The sequence below is a fragment of the Phodopus roborovskii genome, unplaced genomic scaffold (assembly GCF_943737965.1).
Source record: "Phodopus roborovskii unplaced genomic scaffold, PHOROB, whole genome shotgun sequence".
NCBI classification, from domain to species: domain Eukaryota; kingdom Metazoa; phylum Chordata; class Mammalia; order Rodentia; family Cricetidae; genus Phodopus; species Phodopus roborovskii.
The window spans coordinates 7824602-7837653 of record NW_026126540.1 but is presented as its reverse complement, the minus strand read 5'-3'; the positions used below and the strand labels follow the sequence as shown (position 1 = coordinate 7837653).

The following is a 13052-nucleotide window of genomic DNA, read 5'->3' as shown; positions in this document are numbered from 1 at the left end:
TTCCAAAAGAAGTTACTGTGATTAGGAGTAAAAGCTACACTTATTTGTGGGTGTGAGGAATGTAGTTAGCAGTTATATACATTTAGGTGTATACGTTTAAATGTGACAAGATAACATTCTGTTTTTAAAACATAAAAATATAATATTAATAGAACTCACTAATGAAAACTTTCAATTAACAGTAGTTAAGGCTTTTACATATAAAAATGAGATAATTTACAGCCAGGAGAGTGATTCAGTAGTAGAACATTCATTAGATTCTACCTTTCTTAATCAGTACTTAAAAAAAAAAAGGAAACAAAATAACAAAGCCAATGAAAAAAAGTAAATAGTTTCATAAGCAATATTATTCCCTTTATGGAAATAAAGTACATTATTAATTAATTTATCATTTCTTTTGCTTTTTTTTTTCTTGAAATAATATCCCACTCTGCAACTCAGTCTGGCCTGGATTTTGAGGACCACATAACTCACCTTCCAAATATTTACTTTAAATTACATTAGCTTGCTCTCCCATGACTAGGTTGAGTTCACTGTTAGGTTGGTTACTATCTGAAACTAGCAAATGCTTAAGCTTAAAGGTTGATGTTACAAGAAACCTGTCTAGTCTCACTGAAATACACTTTGCTAATTTTCAGGATGCACAAGTCACCGATATTGATTACATGGAAGACAAAAAGGACTTCACTTATGATGAAGTTGCTTTCAAAGGGCTTCCTGAATTTGCTCAGGATTTACACAACCATGGACAAAAATATATTATCATCCTGGTAAAGACAAATTGTATAGTAGAACCTTTTTATTATCATACGTTTGTACTTTAACATAGTGCCTACAGAGTCTTATTTCTTTATCAGGACCCAGCGATATCTATAACAAAACGGGCCAATGGAGCAGAGTATGGAACATATGTGAGAGGTAGTCAACAAAATATTTGGGTGAGTGAGTCAGATGGAACAACACCACTTATTGGAGAGGTAAGTTTTCACCACTACTAAATTCATGTGGTTCTGCTTTCCTCTTTTGCAAACATTGTGTAAATGGTGTGCTTGTGTGTGATATTTCCTCTTTGGATCTCAATTGTAATTTTGCAAGATTTTAGTCAAAATAGACACAACAATAGTACTTAGAGGAATTTAGTTGTAGAAAAGTAGAAAAGTAATCTTAGTATTACCTTGAATTCTCCTATCTCACTTTAATGGTGTTGGGATTTCAAACATGTGATACTGTTCTAGGAATATAAAGGTAAATGCCATGATTATGTAACAAACACATAACTGATGGAGCCACCTGTCCAACCTGTGATGTATATGTCTTGACAGAATATATATTCTTTTTTAGAAACATTCTCATAAGTCATGTCAAACCAAATGATGACTAGAAACATATAGTTGGTAATTCATCCCTATGGTTCAATAAAGCTAAATGAAACTGTAAAAGGAAGTAACAAATTTAAATGTATATTTATTAAGTTATCATTGATAATGACAAATATCCTACCTACCCTTACTGTAGCAAATAAACTTACATTTTCCAGGGCAAAATTCTTTCCATGATTATAGTCTCCACCAGACTCTCATACACCCCTCACATTACTGCTCATTAATATTTCACAATTTGTGTTTTGTTAACAGTTGTAACTATGATCTTGGGCAAATAAGCAAATAATTGTATTTATATCATTTTAAAAGCATATGGACTTGTCCTAATTAATTAAAAAGTAACTATTTTTTCTTAATGCTGTTATTAGAGAAAAAGATAATGAAATATAGTTTAAAAAGAAATACATAGTCAAGAGGTAATTTAGTATTCCTTATCTTTGATATCGTAGGGTCAAATATTTTATACCTTGAGTTTAAATACCTGCTGACCAGCTGTAAGCAGTGTGGCCTTGAAAAGAAACCCATTTATATGTCTGTGTGTCACTTGTCTCATCTGCTAGATGGATTTAATTAACCTACCTTATATGTAAAATGATGACAAAATATATCTCCAAAATTTCTAGTGAAAATTGCTAACAATTACAAAAGTAAAACACAGAAAATGTTTAGTGTATATTGCTATAGTAGTGAAATTTTCTTCTCTTGAAGCTTTTGGAAGTAGATGTGTTTGGCAATATAGTAACATGCTTTCAATTACTGTGATATATTACAGTACTTTGCTTTATTAATATAAACTACAAGGATACTAAGATTCAAATACTTCCTATCCATATGGCACCTAATCTCTTCTTTCTTTCTTTTTTTTCTAATACTTAATGATCCTTCTTTGTATTTATTTCAACTATTTTCCCTTAAGGGAGTTTTACATGATGTCAAGATAATTTTGAATGTAGTTTGCACATGAGTCATAAATACCTACTTAAATACAATATTAAAAATTTAATACTGAAAAAATTTAAGTACATGTGTTTGAAATAGCACATATTTTGAAATTCAACTTTTATTCATGTGTACATATGAATGATCTATTCATCTAGGTATGGCCAGGATTAACTGTGTATCCTGATTTTACTAATCCAAAAACCAGTGAGTGGTGGGCAAATGAATGCAGTCTTTTCCACCAGCAAGTGGAATATGATGGACTATGGATTGTAAGTATCTATTGTAAACAAATGGCTTTATTTGGTGAGCATAAAGGTATTTGCTTATATACACACACATTCTATATCTATGTGTAGTATATGTTCTAAATAGAATTAAATATTTTATATCATTTTCTGAAACACACAAATGCCATACATGTGTAACATAGGGACAAAAAAAAAAAAAAAAAAAAAAAAAAAAAAACACCACTTAATTTAGACGTTCTTTTTCTCCCCTGCTAGTAGACTTTGCAGAATAAAGTTAAAGTTATTTTTTACATAAGGAGTTAAATTTTTATAGCCCATATTTTTTCTGAGAAGCTGGAGTTTAGGATAGGTCAAATATGTACAATTCCAAAGCATGTATGAAAACCTGCAGGGGGCAGCTGTAACACTGTGTACCACTAATGCCCCCCTTAGGGGGTTTCCCATCTTATAAGTGATGGTTCAGAGCAACATAAAATTGTCAATGCCCTGTAATTTACTTCAAAATAAATTAAAATTTAATCTGTAGGTTATTTATGAAGACACCAAAGAAGCCAAAACATTTTGAAAATTCTTGGGTTCAGTTTTTCATAATTTTACTTAATCACAACTTGCCACCTGCAGGACAGCCACAAGACATAGTCAAGGTAAACTCGAGTTTATGGGGAATATACAAAAATACTTCAAGATTGTAAACGCTAAATTTAGAATAAACTTCTCATAAACCTTAACACACACACACACACACACAACAGGTTTTAGGAAAAGCAAAGCAGCTTTACAGAGTAATAGATATTGGAGATGAGTTTTCCTTGTTTGTTTAGGACAGTTTTCTTCTTAGTGATTTCACTGTATACAAAGGCAATTTCTTTAAGACATATTTATTTACATTTCCCATGGGTTAGGTGTATTTGAGGAGGACAAACAGGGAAAATCATGATTATGATGGCAGGATTCCTGTGCAGATATCAGTAGGATGAGGGTATAGAGGATGTATAGTGTAATTCTGTGAGGTCACACTGTCTATACTTACTCATGCCTTTAATCCCAGCACTTGGAAGGCATAAACAGGCAGATCTCAGAGTTCAAGGACAGCCTAAGCTTCAGAGCAGGTTCCAGGACAAGCTCCAAAGCTACAGAGAAATCGTGTATTGAAAAACTAATAAACAAACAAAAAGACAAACATATAAAATAATACACTTAGTCAGTAGGAGGAATAATAAAATATGAATGTCATATTTTAGTTTCTTTTTTTATATATTTATTTTATATAACCAAGTCCATTTAAATGACAACAAACATTATTGACAATATTTGGGAATTTGGGCGTCGTTCTTTCCAAACTACTTCCTGCTGGTAAGGGGCGCTGTCATGGGGGATTCCAAGAAGATGCAGAAATCCTGCCTGTAGTCTGTAAGGTTGCTTGGTTCAGCTGTTTTGAATATAGAATCACCTGGTACTCTGTTTCAGGCAATCTGGCTTGATCAAACCACTTTAGTCTGGAAGGAATCCACAGCTTTTCATTTTCTGTGGAAACAAAAATAGAAATCCTTTTCCCCAGTAACTTGTCCTTGAACTTAAATTTTGGAGTCAAAGCATTGTTTTTTATTTAATTTATTACTTTAGCTTCAGTTTTTTTAAAACTAACTTACAAGTCAGTAATTGCCTTCTCTTATTCAAATTGTTCATTAGAAAACAATTAAATGATACTTCAGTGAAAATGTTTGGTTGAGTTCTCAGTGGTAATACTGAATTTGCTGAGTCATGAACAACTGGACTGAAAAATGGAAACAAGTTGGAATCATATCTGACAACAGCCATTTTTCTTTACTACCTCATGAACACAAACACACTTTAATTAATCTTCAAAAAACTGAAGTCACAAACATCCCTGAAGGTGGGGTTTAAATCTCCTATCAGACATCGAAAACAGTGTGTACCCAGCACTCTACAGCTATCAACAAATGAGCATTTAATACTTCTGAGTACTGGTCATTTTTGCAAACCCTACTGCTAAATTGTATCTTTAATGCTATTTTGGGTTTTTTTTCCACAATAGAGTGAATTTTCAGTGAAAACAGTTTTATGATTCATCTTATAGTTTTATTTTTTTTCTCAAGTTCAAAAATGGTTTTATAACTTGAATAGATATTAAGTTTTTATAATTAAAATGTACATTAAACTTATTTTGAGAATTTTTGTGAGCTAATGTAGCCAAATATGGATTTTATACATAGGTTGTCATAAAAATGAACTCCCTTTTCCTCATAATTATTAAAAAGATCAATCTCCTAATATCTGACAAAGAGCCTACTGAGTTCGATATGAATAGTACTAAAGCCATTGTTTGAAACCAATGCTGCTACCTAATATTTTCAAATTGAAAGGCTTTCCCAAGGTTTTCTACTTATAGGTATGTTTTTGCAGTTATATTTTTTTTGTAGTTTAATACCTTAAAAAAGAATGATTCAGTGCAGAAATATACTAATTTATTTTACAACGTTTGAAATAATTATAGACCTTATTTATTAAAAAGATATACTCAAATATAACTTTTAATTTTTTGTTTAATTAAAAAAACAATCCTATTTTAATATATCTTACATACAAATCCTTTGTAGCTATTTTAGTTCTTCTTCCTTAAGTATATTTTTTATAAAATTATGTTACCAATTCCATATGTAGGCTATATTTATTGAGATTATTTATTCATTAACTTAACTGTTAGAGTCATGGAAAATTAGTTTCATCTACACTTTTAATCTGAGTAAAAATACTACTACTTAATTTCACCTCATGGAGACAAACAGAAATAAGTATAATATTCTAGATAATTTCCAAACACCATGATAGCTTTACATCTTTTTAAACATTGGGTTACTGGTACATTTTCTCATCCATAGTTATTTAGAACACATTTTGTATAAGGTACCAATTACCTTTTTTGTTACTATGAAGAACATATTTTCTCAAAACTCTGAGTGGCTCATTTCATTCCATATTTAAAAAAAAGATATAACTAATTGTCTTTGATACCTTGATGTCAAAAGAATCCAGAGGAGTACATAGTAATATCTGGGTGTTAAAGTTAGAAATTTGTGAAAAACAAGAGCAAATTATAACTGTAATGCAGATATTTCATCATTACATCTTTGCAAATGCTGCATTTATTATTCTTGTAGTTACCCTACACTGGTATAGTCCATAAATATTTGCTGTGTGTTCACGGCAATTTACTAAGTATTAGAAAAGATGGACTCAATCATTGGAACAGGAATAATTATTTTAAAGAATATTCTAGAAAGCTGACTCAAAACAAAAATAATGAAGAATGATGAAAGGTGAAGCTACAACTTTGAAAACAGATTTGGAGCTTAAAAGATTAAAGATCAGACTAGAAACCTCAAGAACAGAGTTTTCTTTGAGAGCAGTGGATTCTTTCCAAAAAACTCTGGGAAAAATCCATAGGCACTCTTTAAGTAATTAACGTGAAAGGAACAGGAGTTGAACATATTTCACTTGAGTGATATGGTTTAAAATTATACATATATTTATACATTATTCTTTTAGTGCAAGCCTTCACTTAAATGGTTATATTGTACTATTAATAGTACTATTGTACTATTAATATTAAGACTTGTTTGAGATCTATGTATTAATATCATGTAATAGTCATTGTTCTCCAGAGGAATAGAACAGTTAGAATTGTACATACATACATACATACATACATACATACATACATACCTTAAGTTCACTTCAACTTTTCCCACACTGATATATATTGTATATGAGATATATGGTATTTATCAGAATGCCTTCCAGGTTTTGGTCCAGCTAATGCAACAGTGATTATCTCCAAATGGAAGTCTGAGAATCCAGCAGTTGTTTAGCCCACAAAGCTGGATGTCTCAGGTGGTCTTCTGTATATGTTAGAAACCTGAAAAAGTAGGCTCCAACAAAGTTGAAGTAAGAGAGGGGCAAGCATTTCCTTCTTTCATGTTTTTTTTTATCTAAACTGCCATAAGAATCCATGGCCCAGATTAAAGGTGACTATTAATTAAGACACTTCAAATGGCTTAATTAAGAAAAATCCCTCTCAGGTGTATTGAGCTTCATGGGTTTTAATTAATTGTACAAGTAACCCAATTGACAACCTAGAATAGCCATCACATATACTCTGTTATAATTTATGAATAATTTTTCAAAAAACAAATTTGTTTAAAGTGTTTTTAGAATAAAATTAACCTAACTTAAGTCTCCTTGCAAATATTTCAGGATTTTAACAATGCCCAGAAGCCGTGGAGTAAGTGAATATGGGCACCAGAAATAGGCTGAGTACATGATGAAAACTAGATACCTGCCCATCAAAATCAAATATGTATAAGAATGACTTTTCTAGGAATGTGTATAAGTAATGTAGAGTAAAAAGACTTATAAGGCTATCCAAAAGATATTTATTGTATCCATAGAGGTGCTTTGTGTAGACTTATAATTGTGTAAAGTGAGAGGTGTTTTCAACACTTAAAAACATTCACTCAAGTCTAGGGTACCCATTGTAGTGTATGCACCCCATTTTTAGGTCTCTAATGAATATGTACGCATATGGGTAATCTAAGACAAACTATTTCATTTACCACCTTTTAAATGGCATAGGAAATCTGTTATTCATAATATTTAACTGCTGCTATTTTCTCTTTTCTATACACTCAGGACATGAATGAAGTTTCCAGCTTTATTCAAGGTTCATTGAAAGGGTGCACCGTCAATAAAATGAATTATCCCCCTTTCACTCCTGGTAAATTCCATTTTCTTACTTAATTACCCAGAGTTGATTAAAAAAAAGCTTTGTTAACTAATAAATTCTATAATATATTTCTAAATTATCAACTGTTGTTATAATTTTAATCCTAAAATCACTAGTTATTCCTTCCTTTTGGCAAACATAATAATTGTGGTTACATTGATGTAATACTTATTAGTGTATGTATTGTATGTATGTATACATATTTTCTGTTTACATATGAAATTATGTCTTTTTCTTTTACTCTCTACCTTATTTGTATTGATCTTTTGTGTGTTGTATTGTGTGTTTGTATGTTTTCACATTAATGCTCGTGGAAAATAAGATACTAGTTTCTTCATCTATTATTTTCTTTAGTATTTTGTAAATTTTATTTATTTTTTTATTTATTATGTCTATGTAAGTGTATTCCTAAATGTTCATTAACAGATATGCCTGTGTGGATGCACAGAACCGAGTAGGTTTGTTTTACCTTCCTATCACCTTCTTTCTGTTCCACAGAGGTAGGGTTCTCCTTCAAATTGGGACTCACATTTTCCCAGCATATCCTAATTGTTTCTACCTACTGATTTATTGAACTGCATGACACATCCAGCTTTCTGTGTGGGTGCTGAGATCTAGATTCTGGTAGCTCAGTCTTCAGAAAAAAGATTTATTAATTGTTGAGCCAAAGTTCCTCAAAATTCACTTTTTAGACAAGATTTCTTCACTAAAGCTAGAGGTCATTGATTGACTAGGAGTGTGTGTGTGTGTGTGTGAGAGAAAGAGAGAGAGAGAGAGAGAGAGAGAGAGAGAGAGAGAGAGAGAGAGAGAGAGAGAGAAAAGAAAAAGGAAGGAATGAATGAAGGAAGGAAAGATGGAAGAAAGGAAGGAAAAAAAGAAGAAAAAAAGCAAGGAAGGAAAGGAGGTGAGAGAGTTTGAAAATTCTGCAGATAGCCCTCTGTCTATCTTCTAGTGCTAGGAAAACTCACCATCATATGTACCTTTCATATGAGTTCTTGAGACTCAAACTCAGGTTCTCAATCTTGTGTACTGAGCACTTACTGAGTCATCTCCCCAGCTCCTAACAAAAATGCAATTTATGTCCTATAAATTATTACAATTAGTATTTGAGGAAAATCTGTACAATATAAGTGCAATTCACTCATTAAAGTTCCTTCTCAAGAATTTATTTATTGTTAAAACCAAAGAATGCTGTTCAGTTAAATTATATTACATGAAGTGTAATGTAGTTAATGGGTAAAGTATATACACTTCTTGTAGCTAAAATAATTTTCTAGTCTCCACAGGAATGAAATGCATGAACCTAAATGGATATTGTTTAACCAACTGTAGTATTCTGTGATTTTTATGTTTGTTTAGATATGGAGAACATATTAGAAAAACAGGCACAAATCTTATTCAAAAATCTCATAAGATTGTTTGTTACATTATTTTCCTTAAGGTATTCTTGACAAAATTTTGTATTCCAAAACGCTCTGCATGGATGCTGTGCAGTACTGGGGGAAGCAGTATGATGTCCACAGCCTGTATGGATACAGCATGTCTATAGCCACAGAGAAGTATGTAAAATTTCACAGAAAATAAAAAATTATTTTTTATTTTACATATGTGTTTCTGGAAGTTGAGCAATTTAGATAGAAAGGTGCAAGAGTAAGAAATACAAAAATTATTTTATGATGAATTTCTAATATCTTTCTCTTTTCCTAACACAGATGTTATCAATATTAGTATATAATCAAGAATCAAATGACACATGTAGTGAGCAAAGATTTGCTTAATTCATAGAGTTTATCCTTTAAGAATTTCTTCTGTTTACTTTCTATGGAAAACAATAATAAATATTTTTTATCAGTCATGAAGTTTTAATTTAGTTTAAGAATATGATGACACAATAACTATTATTTATTCCCTAAAAAAATCAGTGTTTCAATGCACTGAGTTTCTAAGTAGTAGAATATCACAGAATAAGGAACATAGCACAAAAACAGAAACAGATAACCAGAGCTCCTTGATTTTCTGCTCTGTATCTGGTGTTTTCTAACATTCTACAGAGCAGTAACTGATCACACACACACACACACACACACACACACACACACACACACACACCTTGGTCTCTTCAAGTAAATACTTAAGTGTTAATGCTTTGCTGGTGGTAAATTGTACAATGTACCAAAACTTTTGTATATTTTCATCATAGTGTTGATACTTCTCTTTGTGCACACCTACATGTGAGATTAGTAATAAAAGAAAAATAAGCTAGTAACTTGAAAGCAGAGGACAAAGGATGGTTGTAAGGGAACATTACCAGCACAGCCTGGAGGGAGGGAGGAAGGAGATGTTGTAATTCTGTTTCAATTAGTAACTCTAAAATTTAAATTAATAAAACCTGGATGTAGTATGAAACATTACATTTTTTAAATAGTTAAATTATTGGAGATAAAGCATGGCAATATCTTATGGTTCAATATAATATAGCTTATAATATGGAAAAGGCATGGGAGGTTACCACAGTTTTACAAAGCAACTCCAGTTGATTTCATATTTTGAAGTATTTTGGTTTTCTTCTTTGTTTCTGATGACTTCCTTTGACAGAAACTTATCCTTTTCAAAGATATTCTTCTCATGTGTTTAATCAGAATTTACTTAAATGAGCTGCATATTGGTATCAAAATGCAAAATAAGTTAAAGTTCCATAAATTTTCTAAATATTATGTCTTGAGTCAGAGATCAAATACACATCTGAAAGTAACATTTTTAAGTTAATGAAGTCAATTTTATTCTGGAATAATACTTATGTTTTAACATGATTGTATTTTTAGAGCTGTGGAAAAAGTTTTTCCAAACAAGAGAAGTTTCATCCTTACTCGGTCAACATTTGCTGGCTCTGGAAGGCATGCTGCCCATTGGCTTGGAGACAATACTGCCTCGTGGGAACAGATGGAATGGTCCATCACTGGAATGCTGGAGTTTGGGCTGTTTGGCATGCCTTTGGTAAGACAGTTTAATACTAGCCAAAAGAATAGGACAGGCCAATATTCAAACAATTTTAAGGAAGTGAAAAATATAGTAAATTCTAACTATGAATTATGAAATGTCTGAAAATAAATCTATCAAAAATTTAGCTTAAAATTCAACAGTTGAAAAAATAAACACAAATAAAACAAAATAAATAAAAGTATACAAAGACAATAAAAGTAAAGACACAGTGAAAACTTTTAATTAGAGCATGAATTTTAATATAGGAAAAGAAAAGTAATTAAAACGTATAGTAATGAAAGAAAAGTCACTTCAATGAAGCAATGTGAAATAAAATAATGTACAAAATAATTATTTGATAATTTGAACAACACATTAAACCACGTACTAATAAAAATAGAATTTCATCAAAAAATGTTCTTTAATCGATCAACATTGATATTAAAAAAGCATTTATATTTGAATCATTTTATTAATTTTTCATACTCATCACCATATTTTACTTTTATACATTCATTTCCTTCTGTTCTAGCTTATCTTTTTTGACCCCAATCTCATTTTAGTCATTTATAACTTCATATCAGCCTATAACTTGTTTTCATCATATCTACTCTCTTTTCCATTCCCTCTGCTTCCTCCTTTATCAACTCCAATAGTCCCCTCTTTTTAAAATCATACTGAGGCTGCTTAATGCAGCCAGCATTTATATTGGTGTAGGACAATCTACAGAGGAACAGATCTTCTCAGGGGTAACATTCCTGATGAAAACTAACCCATCCTCAAAAGCCATCTTTTATCTATAGCTCCTCACTAGGGGTGGGGTTTCCTGGACCATACCCCATTTTTGCTGTAATTTTGGGTCAGTCAGTCTTGTGGGCCTTCCTTCCTTATCTGAGCATGCCATGTGTATTCTAATACCTTCCTTCATTTTTTTTTTGCCCACTCTGTGTTAGTATCTATATGGTAAGAAATTGTAAATGATTAGTAAACAAATTGAAGGGTTATATCACATTGGCTAATAACTATTATATTGGAAACAGAAACTGTTCCGAAATTGAAATCCAAATTAATTGCACATGAATTTGTTCTGTCAGATAAAGAACTAGGAATTAACAACTTGAATTTGGCATGTGGGTTTTCAACTAGGCTTGCTATGTTAAAAAGGGCACAAGCTCATATATATATATACATATATATATATATGAAATCATCCACATTACTGTATATATATGAATATATGATCAAGTATACATTTGAAAATACAAAATAACATATTGCTATTTCTCACATAATCTATAAAAGTCCATACCAAATGAAGTACATGTGATTAAAGTAAAGTTTAATCATTTTAGAAGAAAATATGAGTATAATTTATGACATTTTAAGTAGTAATACTCAAACATAACATAATGAAATAAATGCACAGAGGACTTTATATTGCATTAGAATAAAAATAAACATTTAGCTAATCAAAATATGTCTTATTAAAGTGTCTAACAAACTGGGATGATAGGTTTAATGTATATAATATCTAATGATTAATGGAGAAAACAAGAAAGTATTTGGAAATCTACAGAAAACTTTGGAATATTTAGAATGAATAATATTAAATAAAAGCTGTACATACTGAAACATTTCAAATGATCTTAACCTAAACATACACTAAATAAATTAAAGCTAAACACTGATAAAACACATTTCATGTAAACAGTGATAAAAATTAAACCTGGTCATCAAGGTGAGTTCTGAAAATTAACAATAGGAATATTTAGAGTGGGTAGGTGAAGGAAGGTGGGAGACAGGAAGCAGAGAATAAAATTAATGTAGATGTATTAAAATAATGATCAAACACTGAGAATAAATCAGTTCAGAGGATGCATATGAGGGCAATAAAACAACTAGATTATGAGCAATGTCTGTTAGTTGGAGCACACACCAGGATGCAGCAGACAAAGTAGAATGTCAACACATGAATAAGAGAGACACTGTTTTTTAGGTTGGAGCAGACATCTGTGGATTTGTGGCTAACACTACAGAGGAACTCTGCAGAAGGTGGATGCAACTCGGAGCTTTTTATCCATTTTCTAGAAACCACAATGCTGAAGGCTATATGGTAAGTGACACCAGCAGTTTTCTTCATGTTTTGAAACAAATACAACTGTATTTTTAAACAATGCTTTTTTTCAGTATAAATATAGTAAGATTAACAAGTATGTAAACTATTTTATGAATTAATTTTGGAAATCCACTTCTCAATGTCAATACATTTTATATCAAAAAATAGACAAATGAAAAAAATCATAAAATACATTGATACCATATTTCATCTTTGATTTTAATAGTGAAAGTTTTGATTCATTTTATAACAAATATAACACTGTATGCAAGATTCTTAGCTTTTTTTTAATGAAAGGAACAAAAAATAGTTCAAGACACATAATTTGAGCCCAAAATAATTTTGTAAATATTATTAAGAGTGAACAAACATCTCAGCAAATACAACAGTAACTTTTAAAGCATGCTTCTGAACTGGTAGGAACAGAAGTGTAAGAAAATATATCTATTCTCACATGCAATCTGTATGCTGTTGCCTATCATGGACACATTTTTAAGAGAGAACTGTAATATCATTTACACCTGCAAGACAGTTAACATGCTGATCAAAGGTTTCAGTGTTCACATATTGCTCTCATATAA

The 13052-nt window shown here is 31.0% G+C and overlaps 1 protein-coding gene across 1 annotated transcript in view; it reads left to right on the top strand.

Moving 5' to 3' along the window:
• Window positions 1-13052, top strand: part of Si (sucrase-isomaltase) — a 77033-nt gene that overhangs the window by 16994 nt on the left and 46987 nt on the right. Inside the window, exons 10-16 of the mRNA XM_051198819.1 lie at window positions 639-770; window positions 858-977; window positions 2480-2593; window positions 7283-7367; window positions 8818-8935; window positions 10199-10370; window positions 12352-12468. Coding sequence (XP_051054776.1) covers window positions 639-770; window positions 858-977; window positions 2480-2593; window positions 7283-7367; window positions 8818-8935; window positions 10199-10370; window positions 12352-12468 — 858 coding nt within the window. The remainder of the gene's footprint in view (window positions 1-638; window positions 771-857; window positions 978-2479; window positions 2594-7282; window positions 7368-8817; window positions 8936-10198; window positions 10371-12351; window positions 12469-13052) is intronic.